The sequence below is a fragment of the Sinocyclocheilus rhinocerous genome, unplaced genomic scaffold (assembly GCF_001515625.1).
Source record: "Sinocyclocheilus rhinocerous isolate Xijiao unplaced genomic scaffold, SAMN03320098_v1.1 scaffold113, whole genome shotgun sequence".
Classification (NCBI taxonomy): Eukaryota; Metazoa; Chordata; class Actinopteri; order Cypriniformes; family Cyprinidae; genus Sinocyclocheilus; species Sinocyclocheilus rhinocerous.
The window spans coordinates 1,971,079-1,985,852 of NW_015646846.1; the positions used below are offsets into that span (position 1 = coordinate 1,971,079).

The window sequence follows — 14,774 nt, forward strand, 5'->3', positions numbered from 1 at the left end:
CGAGAAAGTTTCTCATTATTACGAGAAAGTTTCTCATTATTACGAGAAAGTTTCTCATTATTACGAGAAACTAAGTCATTATTACGAGAAAGTTTCTCAATATAACGAGATACTAAGTCATAATTTTGAGAAATTTTCTCATTATTATGACTTACAGAATTATATTTTTTTATTCAGTGGCGGAAACGGGCTTCCATAATTATGGGACTTAAGCAAATCGTATGAAAATGTACTAAAGGAATCATACAAATTCATATGAATTAGCTACCAATTTGCCAAAACGTAAAACAAATACAAATCGCCATTAAAGTTTGTTGGTTCTGGGACTGAAATTTCTTCACCTCTCATTTTGCATCTATTGCACGACAAGCTTTTACAGTTTACTGGTAACCACAAGAGTATGAATAATTACACAGAAACAAACTGTTAAACCATAAACACAAACAATAATGATAAAAACTCATTTTTATGGAAGGATTTTCACTCTGTATTTTTTATAGAAGCACTGCCAATCAAACACTAAAACATAACTAAAGTTTACAGAATTTATATTATCCATAAAATCATAAGTATTTGAACCCCATTAAAAACACACCTTCTTTTTAACCACTTTTGGCCTCATTAAAGACATCATATGCTGGATATAAAATACAGCAACCATAATGTGTTAGGTAACTTTGTGACATAAGGTTTACTCAAAGATTACCTAAAAAAGAACTGCCCACAGTCAACTGCTACAGCACAAACACTGTTTAATTTAAGATTTAGTTAATTAAACATTACTCATACTGTTCCCACACTGTAGGACCAAATAGTAAATCTTTGATAAAGGAATTGGGTTGTAATTACTCAAAAGAAATAAAAACGTTCATTCGCCTCCAATTTTTTGAGTAATTAGTATAAAAATTTAATTTTAAGTTTACAGCACTCAAATGTTTTCATTTGTTTTTGGCAGTGTACTCAAATAATTTTAGTACAATCCCGTCTGACGTCACGCACGTGCTTGCGTGCTCCGCCCTCAACTAGCTGCTGCCACAGGGCACACGACCGATCTAAAGTATCCGGATAGAAATTTGTTGCCCATTTTCAATGGGAAAGTGCCCAAGCAACATTGCTAAAAAAAAGTTGCCCTGCCCACCTTTAGAATTTAGAGAGAGTGATCACTAAAAATCAAAATGCTGCCTAGTCGTCATTTACACTCTTTTACAGAATACCAAAGAATTACTACAATTATAAAGGATATATTCAAAACCTGGAACTACAGCCTGAATGACATCTGAATGGCAGGAGAGATTGTTGGTAACCAAACAGTTTTTGTTCTAACATAGCTTCCATAGTATGGAAAAAATTCTATGAAAATCAATGCAACCTGAAACTGTTCGGTAATCAACAATCTCACCTTCCATTCAGATGTCATTCTGCTTCTAGTTCCAGGTTTTGCATATAGGCTATCAATTATAATTGTAGTTAATTGTATGGGATAGAATGGTTTGGAGTAGATGTAAATATATGTCACTTGTTAGCAGTCAGCCTTTGGAACTTTACAGTAACATTACTCTGTTTTTGTCTTCAGGTAGAACAATCTGATGAACCAGATGTTGATGATGTGTCACTTCGTTTCCTCTCCATTAGTAACAATTCAACAGTTGCCACGTTCTTCTGCTCAGAGAAGACTGAAGTTGTACTTTGGGTAACAGTTAACGATTTCCCCTCATTGGCTCATGCATTTGTCATGCTTTTTGGACTAACGTACGCCTTGGATCTAAGTTCCCTAAAAGAGTTACCCACATATTCTTGATGGGTCTGTCTGGAGGATGGGAAGCTGAGACCCAGAATGTTGAGTCTTAAAAATTAACTTTTGTCAGTAGAGTTTCCTCAGTGTTTGAACAAAGCTTACAAAGGTACTGTTTTATTTGACATTTCATTTAAACTTTCACTTCACTTTTAGTACATTTCTTTCTTTCTTTCTTTCTTTTTTTACAATATTTGTCTAGTATTTAATTTGCAGAACATTTTCTCAGTTGATTTTCTGGAATGGTATAAGTTCCATATACAGTACCATGTGTTCATCCACTCATAGAAATTACTGTTTAAAAAAAAAACATTGCTCTATTTTGAAATTTCTCGTATATTTTATTCTAGTATTACTTTTATATTTCTAAAGTTACTGTTTGATGTGAATTTTGGAAGTGTTCCTATTTTAGGGAAGTGTTTACAGCTGGGTGGTATCCAGATATCCATATTGTCCACTTCTAAAAGTGATTTAAAAGTTATTATCTCAGCTCATTTCTCAAGGGCCTTGCACTGTTTTGGAGAATGTATTTCCATTTGACAAACAATTTAATGTTGATGTTTTGTTAATGATTTGTGGTTACTTAATAGCATTTACTTAAAAAAAAAAAGATGTTTCTTTAACTTATAAAATTTAGTTAATATAACTTAAAAATTTCGATGTAATCAGTTTCAACTATTTTTTTGAGTTATATTAACTTATCTGGTTTTACAGTGCAATATGCCTGGATGTAGTTGTTCTCAGGGTACAAATGACGGACAGGTTTGGAGCATTTCAAGCCAGCGTTGCTGGTTTTGTGGGCACATTCATCACTGTGGGTGTTACAGGTGCTGCAGTGGCAACTAAGGGCCACCGGATAGGTGAAGTGAGGATCTGCATGTGAAGGGCAGCCGGGCAAGATGGCCATCCGGTATTCTACTTCTTGATACGTGCAGCCCCTCTGAACCAGGAAACGAGGACCCACCAAATCCTTCACATTACTGTCCTATAGGATGAATGTTGTGATGCAGATTTAGCCCCATTGTCACTAAATCAAACATCTAGGTTATGAACTAGAATATCCCAGATTGTTTCTTAACATAACAGATTGTGAAATAGATTGCATCCTCATATTTCCAAACCCATATGACCTTTGTTCTTCTGTGGAACCCAAAACAAAATGATAAACAATGGAAATACATTTTTTTTTATCTCTGTTTGTGTTCCACAGAAAGAACTCCGTCATACAGGCTTGGCAAACAATAACAGAAGTCATTCAATCATTTGTGGAAATCAGCTTGTCGTGCTGCAAGTTGGGACATTTCTCCTTGGATCCAGTTCTCTATACATCTTCCTCACCGCGTCCACTTACCCTGGAGAAACAGAAGCCCATGCAGATGGTGGTGTTGACAGCCACACAGTAATTGCACTCCTGTCTCTCGATGTAAATGGTGTACTCAGTGGGGGCACACATAGGCATGGCTACCTTCATCAAAAATCCCAGCATGCCAACCACATACACAGGAGACATAGCTGGCGGTATACCAGGGTGTCTATTAAAGAGATGGAGAACCATAATATAATGAAAAAGAAACACTAAAAATCACAAAACTAGACAGTAAACCAGGCAACACAAATTAAAAGTCATCCTGTGGGTGGTGCCCAATTCTGACCCCTGCCAGATTATTACCCCCCTAGTATTGATAGGTTTAGGGTTAGGTGTGGGGTTAGGATTAGGCAATCAGATAGCCCCCCTAGTATTGATAGGTTTAGGGTTAGGTGTGGAGTTAGGATTAGGCAATCAGATAGCGATTTCAACGAGAGGGGTAATAATTTAGCAGGGGGTCGAAAATGGGCACAACACTGGCACTTGTGGGTGGTTGCCGGTGTATTGTTATGCGGTTGTGTATGCTGCCTTCCAGTACCCTCGAGGCTGGCGTTTATTATTGCGACATGTCACACATTCAAGTTGGAAACATAACATGGAAGCAGTATAAACAAATGAAATACACTGTGAACAATAAACCACATAACTACATGATTCAAAAGGATGAAAATAAATTTCTATCTACTTATTTTTACATGGAATCACAACTAAATGTAAAGCAAAACGTAAGAGTTGACTTGCTTTTCTGCCCACTGATCTATCTTTATATAAATTATACACATTATCTATATTATAATACAGATCAGTGTTTTCTCCATGTTTTCAATTGACTCCTCCTCCAATGTCACAACTACGCAACTTGTATCATGTAGAATTCAGAGCTTCTCACTCGAACAATTTAAAACAGCGATGTGGAAAAGGAAAAGCACGTTGCGAGCCCACTAACCCGAATCAGCACAGCTTGGAATGAATGAAGAAAATCATTTCTAGACTAAAACTCAAAATACACACTGAATCTCATTTCATGTGTCTTTCTGGGCTTTGACTACCAGCTATGGCGTTTTGTCCTCTGTAGAGGACATTATGTTTTAGTGATTTCTCTGTCACAGTTTTAAGTCTGGATGTCCTGTACAGAGCACATTCAGGGCTTTTCACAACTTTTTGACTGTCAAACAGCACAGCAGTATTATAGTAAATCAAAGGACCACTTACCTGGAGGATCCGGTTCAGCCTGCTTGTGTTGAGGCTGCTGTTCTTATAAAAACACTGAACCTGATCTCCATCTGTCTCCATCATCATCTATTTTGCAGAATGCATAAAACTAACGCTTTCTAACCAAATCACCCGTATGCTGTATGGTCACCATTCAGGGCCCACTAAATATTCAGGCTGAATCTAAATTAGTAAGGTTTTTCTCCTCAGAGAGGCTGTTGCTGCTTTTCGTATCCTCAGGTCTGTTATGCTTGAATATCAACTTAAAGAGATAGTTCACCCAAAAATGAAAATTCTGTCATCATTTACTCACCCTCATGTCGTTCCAAACCTGTATGAGTTGCTTTCTTATGTTGAACATAAAAGAAGATATTTTGAAGATTGCTGGTAATCAAACAGTTGGTAGTTGCCATTGACTTACATTGTATTTTTTTTTTCCTACTATGGAAGTCAATGGCAACCACCAACTGTTTGATTACCAGCAATCTTCAAAATATCTTCTTTTATGTTCAACATAAGCAAGCAACTCATACAGTTTGGAACGACATGAGGGTGAGTAAATGATGACAGAATTTTCATTTTTGGGTGAACTATCTCTTTAAGTCTCAGGTGTTTGTCCTAAAATGACTGGATAAAAAAAAAGAAAAAAAAAGGAATTAAAATGAGCAAAATAATAAATACAATTTAAATAACAAATTGGCAATTGTTATTTATTTACTGGTAAGTGGTTTTGATAGTATAGCTCTTGGTCTTGGAGGAACTTGATGATAAATATTTTAAGATATATTACTTTATAATAAAGTCTGTGACCTTTGATTGCAAACTTTGTATCTGAGGACAATTTGAGACATTGTTGAGATCTCAATTATTAGGGAAGGGTAGGAAAACAACTGAAAGAGATCTCATTTGCCATTTTCCTTTCCCACACAGCTTTTAGTGTCTGATCCAAAATCAATCTTGCCACTGTATGATAGCTTTGGTATAAGCATATATAATGTCACTTTTCTACAATAATTACAGGATTCATTTAATACTTTTTTAGTGTTCCTAAGATACTCAGTGTTGAAATATATCCTATGTCGGTCATGTAGATGTATTATAACATGGCAACAAATGGGTTTCATTTAGTCATCTACAGTAGCTTGGCAGATCACACACCTGATCTTTAATAAAGCTACACTCTATCAGGTCAGCCAATTTACCAAGCTCTCATCATATAAATCTTTCAGGTTTTATCTGGTGTGCAAAGTTCACAGTATTGCAAATGGAAAAGTAAATGCATGCACAGTTTGCCTGCTGAGTGATATGCATCTTCGGCACTCAAACAGGAGAAAGAATGCCATTAAAAATGGTTTTGCAGCTTGGAGAACCTCTAACAGCATCACCATGACAAGATGTTTTGACAGTGTCACAGATGAACTTCCTCAACCGTCTCAGCACCATGCTGATTTACTGAAGTGAACTATAGGTTCATGTTCACAGTACACATGTGCCATTTAATAGTGTTTGATTTTACAGCTATCTTGTGTTTACTCATCTCTCACGACGTCCCATAGAACCATGGTTGCACATGCTGTTAATAATTGCTTCATCTGATCACCTGTAATGTTACTGTCAAGCTGTAACTGAATGGAAAACAGCCCACTTTTTCTGATTTACCTGGAATCGTTGGACGATACTGATTCAACAGGACCTATGGGAAACATTTGGAACCAAAACCAAAAGTCTTCTTTCAAGTAAACTTCAAAACAGTACCAGGAACTGAAGAGTTTAACATGACCTGCTATGGGCACGTGATGAAATGGTACATTAGTCATATTCTGGAATTCTCCTGAAAAGAGCCTATTGCGGTTTACCTTGTTAGCTTATCAGTGGAGGGCAAATGAGTTAACTGACTAAGCGTGATTAAAGTCAGCACAAAACGTCCTAAATTCATTAAGCAGCATCGATTGAACTGTTCCTGCGAGATTAGGAATAAAAAAAACCCAAAACATTCACTTCCTTTTACAATATAACTTGGTATGTCTTCTGGCCTTGATGGATCATTAACCCAAGTTTTTTTTGTGGTTGGTCCAAGATTACAGAAGACCTGACTTCTTATCAGTTACTGGCACTGACAGGAGCTACTTGGTTTCGTCTTCCTGTTGGCAAAAGCTTCGGAGGAATTTCCAGCTGAACATCACTTCTGACCGGCTTCATAGCTTTTGAAGGTCTCTCTGAGTGCAATTTCCAAACCATGACGGGCAGCGGAGGTCTAGTTGCGACATTCTCAGTATGGGACTATGTGGTGTTCGCCGGCTTGATCCTTTTTGCTGCGGGCATCGGCTTATTCCAAGCCATCCATGGACGCAAGGAGGCCAGCAGTGAAGAGTTTCTCCTGGGCGGCCGTCAGATGACCGCAGTGCCTGTGGCTTTGTCCCTCACGGCTAGTTTTATGTCAGGTATCACTGTTATTGGCACCCCAGCAGAGGCGTACATGTACGGCACCGCATTCTGGCTCTTCGTCTTCTCCTATGCCATCATGTCCACCATCAGCGCTGAAATCTTCGTGCCTCTGTTTTACCGGCTGAGCATCACCAGCACATACGAGGTAAGAGGGCAACACTGGGCACGAGGGGTTTGCATGAGGACAGAGACAGAAAACACCATTTGTGCCTGTGCTTGATAAAGAATCAATTGATGGAAAAATGAGGATCAGAGAGAGAGAGCGAGAGAGAGATAAGGTTTAAAGGAAGGTTATGTCAGGGTAGTTTATTTGTATGGATTTATCGCTTCTGACATTTTACCGTATTAGACATTTTCATAGTGAAGTGTTTTATTGTATAATCCAAAGTGCAAAAGCTATTGTTGGTTACTGTCCATGACCGCTGTACAAGATTTCCTTTTACTTCAACTTAAAAACTGAACTAAAGTTCAGCTGCTGCCTTAAATTTTTAAGTATAATAAAATTGGCTGTACAAGTAAATTCAGGTTAAATTATAACTTAAAAAATTGGGTCGAATCTCGTAACTTAAAAACTTATTAAAAAAAAACCGTTAAAAAAAGTTGAAATTGGTTAAATTATTTTGAGTTAAAGGAATAGAAAAATGTGTTTCCATGACTAATTGATAACATCATTCTTTTGCAGTGTGGAAAAACAACAACCAAAAAATGTATGCAAAATAAATCTAAATTAAAACAAAAAATGTATAGATTTAGAGTTAAAATAAATAAATGACATGTATTTCGAAAACAGTGAAACTAAAAGGTTTAGATAATATGACTTTTCAGCACAAGATTCTCATCATTAACCTTTAAAAACAACAGATGTTAACAGTATGTAATAGTTCATCATACAATCTGAGTTTTGTGTAATTATGTAAATTATATAAAGCAAATTTGTTGTTTCTTTGCCAATAATTAATTTAATTGGTCACCTGTTTTTGAAGTACTTGGAGATGCGTTTCAACAAGCTGCTACGAGTGATTGGAACCAGCATGTATATTGCTCAAACTGTAAGTTGGCTTTTAGCTTCTTGCATGACTTTATACATAACTAAACACAATTGCATCATCGTATATCACTTTGGAAAAACAACGTCTATTGTGTCTATGCTTCTTCCATGTCATAATGTTGCTTAAGTGTTGAATATATTGAAGAATTTAAGGTAAAAGAGATTCTTGTCCAATCATCTAATGGGTGTTGTTATCTCTCATAGGCTTTATACACAGGCATGGTTATCTATGCTCCTGCACTCGCACTTAATCAGAGTAAGTAAATAATCGTTTGCACTTATTAATGTTTGGATGAAAGAAGTATCTTATGCTCAGCAAGGCTGCAGTCATTTAATCAAAAAATAGAGTAAAACTGCAATGTTGTGAAATATTATTGCAATTTTGATCCTTCAGAAATCATTCTAATATGCTGATATTTTACACGAGAAACATTTTTTATTATTATCAATGTTGAAAACAGTTGTACTGCTTAATATTTTTATGGAAACTTGATTCTTTGATCAAGAGAAAGTTCGAAAGAACACCATTTATTTGAAATAGAAAACTTTAGTAACATTACAAATGTCTTTCCTGTCACTTCTGATCAAATGAATACATCCTTGTTGAATAAAAGTATTATTATTAGTTAAATCTTACCCCAAACGTTTTGTAGTGTTTCAACACTGACTAAAATATGAAGCAGCACAACGGTTGACAACATTGATAATAATAAATGTTTCTTGAGCACCAAATCAGCATATTAGCATCATTTCTGAAGGATCATGTGACACTGAAGACTGGAGTAATGATGCTTTGCATTAAAGGAATAAATTACATTTTAAAATTGAAAACTGTTCTTTAAAATTCTAATAATATTTCACAATATTAGGGTATTTATCATCAAATTAATTCAGCCTTGGTGAGCAAAAGAGACTTCTTTCAACAACATAAAAAAATGGTATTATTACAATTTTTTGATGGTATTGTATATCAAATCAAATAAAGCTTACATGTAAATGCATAAGGGTATTTCTTCAATTAGAGGCACTTTTCTGCCCCAAAGGATGATTTTAGGAAATGAAAACACATAAATATCTATAAGTAAGCTCTCGTGTTGCAGTCACCGGTCTGGATCTGTGGGGAGTGCTAGTGGCAACAGGGGCCGTCTGCATCATCTACTGTACCCTGGTCAGTAACATAATTCAATTTAATTGCAATTTCACACACTGTTTATGGTTGCAAAAAGGGGAAAGAAAAGTGTCCCATACACCCCTGCCTATTTTCGACTTTTGCATAAACTTCCATGAAAAATAAAATCAATAAAATCAGGCTGTGAGAAAAGCTCCACTTTTCATGGAGACTTGAAATCACCAACATTACTGTCTTTTATATATATTATTCTCGGCCTTCAGGTGCTCATCTAAACTATGGTTTGCACAGAAGGTCATCCTGCAATGTGTTTATCCATTTGTGTGTTTTATGTGAATATGCTTTTGTTTACAGGGAGGGCTGAAGGCAGTGATATGGACCGATGTGTTCCAGATGATCATCATGTTGAGTGGGTTTGTGGCGATAATCGCTCGTGGAGCTGTGCTGCAGGGGGGATTAGGAAAGATCTGGAATGACAGCTACCATGGAGGACGTTTGGAAACATTCAGGTATAGAAAACTAGATCACATACAGTACTTTTCAAAAATTTGGGGTCAGTCAGATTTTCTTTTTTATGAAATGTGTACTTTTATTTAGCAAGGATGCATTAAATTGATCAAAAGTGACAGTAAAGACATTTAAGATTTCTATTTCAAATAAATGCTGTTCTTTTGAACTTTCTGTTCATCAAAGAATCCTACAAAATTTAATGCATCACAGTTTTTACAAAAATATTAAACTGTTTTCAACATTGATAATAATAAGAAATGTTTCTTGAGCAGCAAATCAGCATATTAGAATGATTTCTGAAGGATCATGTGACACTGAAGACTGGAGTAATGATGCTGAAAATTCAGCTTTGTATCACAGGAATAAATGACATTTTAAAATATATTACAATAAAAATGTGTTGTTCTAAACTGATAATATTTTTACTGTATTTTTGATCAAATAAACACAGCTTTGTTGAGCATAAGAGACTTCTTTCAAAAATATAAAAAAAATTCTTACTGACCACAAACGTTTTAATGGTAATGTATTGTTAAATACAGACTACTTTAGACAGACAGACATATGTGACCCTGGACCACAAAACCAGTCTTAAGTCGCTTGGGTATATTTGTAGCAATAGCCAAAAATACATTGTATGGGTCAAAATGATAAATTTTTCTTTTATGCCAAAAATCATTAGGATATTAAGAGGTGTCGTATTCCTATAGGTAGATGGGGATCAGCTGAGAGTCAGCTAATGCGAGCTTGACTAACGTGACCTGCCAGAACTAACGCTACGCTTGATTTATTCAACTTTCAGATGGTGTATAAATCTCAATTTCAAAAAATTGACACTTAAGACTGGTTTTGTGGTCCAGGGCCACATATATTCTAACAAACCTCTCAAATGATTCTTCAGTTTTGATCCTGATCCTTTGAGACGTCATAGTTTTTGGACAATTGTTGTTGGTGGCAGTCTGATGTGGGCATCCATGTACTCGATCAACCAATCACAGGTCCAGCGCTACATTTCCTGTAAGACAATGACTCAAGCGAAGCTGTGAGTATATTCACTCAAAACATGATATTATGAGACTTTACTCATGCTCCAAAAGAGCTCCTCATGCTCTGGTGCAAACCCTAGTGTTCTGTCAACATTTGCCCACACAGATCTCTGTATTTGAATATGGTGGGATTATGGGTCACAGTAAGTTTGGCCATGCTCTCGGGTCTCACCATGTACTCCATCTATAAAGACTGTGATCCTTTCACCAACAAAGATGTAGGAGCTTCAGACCAGGTAATACAAGTCCCAATAGTGGTGTCTTAATCTTTACTCACAATGCTTACATTTAATCTGACCAAATTTAATGTTCGCCAGCTCCTTCCTTATCTGGTGATGGACATACTAGCAGAATTCCCAGGACTGCCTGGATTGTTCGTTGCTGCAGCTTACAGTGGAACATTAAGGTGAACTACAAATAAATGTCCACCCTGATCATTTTGGGAAAGGTTTTCTAACCAGGACCAAGGTCATCATTAGAAACAATTTTTCTCTGACCAAGGGAAATTGTGATAGCAGTGCCAAGCTATATACATATATAATAACCACGCTAAACTATATATATATAAATTATAAAAAATTGGTAATTATGATTATTTTTATTAGTTATGGTAAAATTTTCCAGTTATAGTTTTCTATTTTAAACTATATATATATATATATATAAATACTGTATATATTTTTTATTTTTTAATATATATATCAAATATACTAATTATATATTTTTATGATTATTTTTTACTTATTAATTAGTTAGAATTAATTGTTTTTTTTTCAGTTAGTTTTCTATTTCTATACTATATATTTTATTGTTTATATATATATATATAGTATAAATTATATTTTTTACTTTTAATTATTCGTTTAGTTATATTTAATTTCTTTCCAATTATAGTTTTCTACATAAAACTACATTAAACATATTGTTGATTATTTAAAAAAAAATTTTTATATTTATTTAAAGCACAAAACAACCTGAAATATCAGAGTGTACTTAAAATGCTAATTTAAAAATTAGATTAGAATTTAGCTGAAAAAAGTGTGGGATCCTCTGATTTTAAGTCATGGTGTAACACTAAATATGAATTTTGTTGATGTCAGGTTATGTGTCTGGTTTCAACAGTACGGTGTCGTCGAGTATCAACGCTCTGGTGGCTGTCACAGTGGAGGACTTCATGAAGCCAGCATGGCCCTGGCTGACAGAGAGACAGCTGTCCTGGATCAACATGGGCATGAGTGAGTTTCAGTGCAACAGTTGGATATATACAGTGGGTACGGAAAGTATTCAGACCCCCTTAAATTTTTCGGTGTGCTGCTTATTGCAGCCATTTGCTAAAATCATTTAAGTACACTAAATATGAATTTTGTTGATGTCAGGTTATGTGTCTGGTTTCAACAGTACGGTGTCGTCGAGTATCAACGCTCTGGTGGCTGTCACAGTGGAGGACTTCATGAAGCCAGCATGGCCCTGGCTGACAGAGAGACAGCTGTCCTGGATCAACATGGGCATGAGTGAGTTTCAGTGCAACAGCTGTATGGTTGAAGCAGGGGATGGTGGGGGATGATGGACTGACGTTTTAATGGTGTGCTGCTTATCTCTAGGTGTATTCTATGGAGCTGTATGCATCGGTATGGCTGGTGTTGCGTCCTTGATGGGCAATATACTGCAGGTAAACCTATTCTATACACAAAGCCAACACTTTGAGTGTAATACTGCAGTAATGTCCCTGAAAAACTTGCATGAGTTTTTCACTGTATCAAAAGCACCCTCTGCTGATGACGGACTGTAATGTCACTCTATGAAACCCTTCCTCCACAGGCAGCTTTGTCCATATTTGGTATGATCAGTGGACCTCTCTTGGGCCTTTATATGCTGGGCATATTCTTCCGCTGCGTGAACTCCACTGTAAGAGCTTATATCTTAATGTACTCATTACTATGTTTCAAGAGTCATTTTGTACATCTTTTTAAACAAACAATTAACCAAAGTGTCTTAAAAATGCTCCAAGTAATGTTTTCCACAACAAGTGTGTGACAAACCATTTGTGAACGGTATTTTTCCAATAGCTTCAGTAACTAAAAAAAGTTTGCTTTTTACATCATTCTACATCCACACCAATAGGGTTTCAAGACCAGTCACATTAACAAAAGTACTTAATGCACTTTTAACCATAATAAAACTTTTTGATTTTTAGATTTGATGTACCTCAGATTCATACAGATTAACTGTGTGTTCCTTCAGGGAGGTTTAGTTGGTTTGATTTCTGGCCTGACTATAACGTTATGGGTGGGAATTGGAGCTCAGTTGTATCCTCCTTTACCTGAGAAGACCCTTCGGCTTCCCTTGAGTGTGGAAGGATGCTTTGCACCGGACATGAATGAAACCACCACTATCACACCATTCAGCACAGTCCTACAAACCACAACTCCACAGTAAGCAATCCTATATTTGTATATATTTACACAACAATTCAAAAGGTTGGGGTCGGGGTCTCTTATGCTCACCAAGCCTGCATCTGTTTGATTGAAACACACTGATACAGTTAAATTGTAAAATATTATTACAATTTAAAATAATTTTTTGTTTTCATATATTTAAAAATGTCATTTATTTCTGTGATGTCAAAGCTGAATTTTCAGCAGCCATTAATCCAGTCTTCAACATTCTTCAGAAATCATTATCAAGCGTAGCGTTAGTTCTGGCAGGTCACGTTAGTCAAGCTCGCATCAGCTGACCTTCAGCTGATCCCCATCTACCTATGGGAATACGACACCTATCTAAGCATTCATATATAAGGTCACTCAGTATTATCAGCAGTTTTCGCATTGCTCAATAGCTAATTACCCTCCTCCATCCCCAGCTCCTCCTCTGTCAGTCAGGATTCAGCCTTCTGATTCTCCTTGAATCAGACTAATTCTAAAATGTGTACATAAAATGATTGAACTTTAACAATATCTGCAATACATTTATGTTGGTTCTGTTCTGTTTACCCTGGGGGGTTATCGCTGCTCTCCCTGCTCTCATCCATGCTAGGCTGCATGGAGGCGCAGGGAGTTCTTGCCCAGAACGGAACCATACCGCCAATCCAAACTGTATGCTAATTGTCAATCATCTTTGATGATAGTGGTCCTGACAGAACTAATATGCTGATTTGCTACTCAATAAACATTTCTTATTATCAATGTTGAAAAACAATGTACGTGCTTCTTAATAGTTTTTGTGGAAATGTGATACATTTTCAGGATTCTTTGCTGAACAGAAAATTAAAAAAATATATAAATAATAAAAATAATTTATTTTAAATAGAAATCTTTTGTAACATTATAAATGTCTCTATTGTAAATTTTGATCAATTTATTGCAACATACTGACATCAAAGCTAACTGCAACTTGTCCCATGCCATTCTTCAGGCCAAGACCAGCTTTGGCAGACAACTGGTATTCTTTGTCCTACTTGTACTTCTGCCCTGTGGGCATAATAGTGACCATGATCACAGGACTAATAGTCAGTGCAATCTCAGGTAAGGTGACTCTTTCTCATCTTTTTGTAAGTGAGCCAAACAGTCAGAGATTAAACCTAAACTCTGAGTTATTTATTTCTTTACTTCAGGTGGCTGTAAGCAGGAGAAAGCTCGACCTGAGCTCTTTATTGGAAAATCAGATCTCATCTGCTTTGGATGCAGAAGCTCAGACTCAGAGGTGAGAGATTTCATTCCCAGTGCGACAGACACGGTACAAAAAAAAAAAAAGATTATAGAAATTGAATTTTATATATTGTGTTATCCAGGTCTGAAATAATGCTTCAGTTAAGATAATAATAATTAATAATAACATGTAAAACTGCTTTGCATTTAATTTTTATTTCCCTTTTTAGGTGTCAGACTTAATTGAGAAAGACCCAAAAAATATCCAGGGGCTGGAGAATCAAGTTTTCAGTGACAATGAAATTGCACTGAAAGAGAAAGACTACAAGGAGAAGATCACTAAGTTTTAAATGTGAAAAACAAACAGATTTTTGGATATGATGTAAATAGTAAATTATGACTGTTTTTTTGTATGTTGGAATGAAGTGATGATGATACATTCAATCCTTACAAACCTTCCCATAAGAGAAGTAAGAAATTAATGTTTAACATGTATTTTTATTCCAGTAGGCTACATTATACTGTATACGGGCTGTTCTCATAAACTACATCAAAATTCTGTGATTTCAATGGTCAGGTTTT

At 35.9% G+C, this 14,774-nt stretch overlaps 2 protein-coding genes across 2 annotated transcripts; one reads left to right on the top strand and one right to left on the bottom strand.

Annotated features, from left to right (window-relative positions):
* Positions 1 to 2,480: 2,480 nt before the first annotated feature.
* Positions 2,481 to 3,302, bottom strand: LOC107708057 (thyrotropin subunit beta-like). The gene is made up of 2 exons (XM_016512205.1): positions 3,144 to 3,302; positions 2,481 to 2,777 (listed from the first exon to the last, which is right to left on the bottom strand). Exons 1-2 carry the CDS (start codon positions 3,300 to 3,302, stop codon positions 2,481 to 2,483), a joined length of 456 nt encoding a protein of 151 aa, XP_016367691.1.
* Positions 3,303 to 6,496: 3,194 nt separating this feature from the next.
* Positions 6,497 to 14,542, top strand: slc5a8l (solute carrier family 5 member 8, like). The gene is made up of 15 exons (XM_016512206.1): positions 6,497 to 6,960; positions 7,799 to 7,864; positions 8,068 to 8,119; positions 8,964 to 9,031; positions 9,347 to 9,501; positions 10,404 to 10,544; positions 10,655 to 10,784; positions 10,866 to 10,954; positions 11,671 to 11,783; positions 12,150 to 12,217; positions 12,367 to 12,453; positions 12,790 to 12,980; positions 13,960 to 14,069; positions 14,159 to 14,247; positions 14,423 to 14,542. Exons 1-15 carry the CDS (start codon positions 6,607 to 6,609, stop codon positions 14,540 to 14,542), a joined length of 1,833 nt encoding a protein of 610 aa, XP_016367692.1. The 5' UTR covers positions 6,497 to 6,606.
* The last annotated feature ends 232 nt before the right edge of the window (positions 14,543 to 14,774 follow it).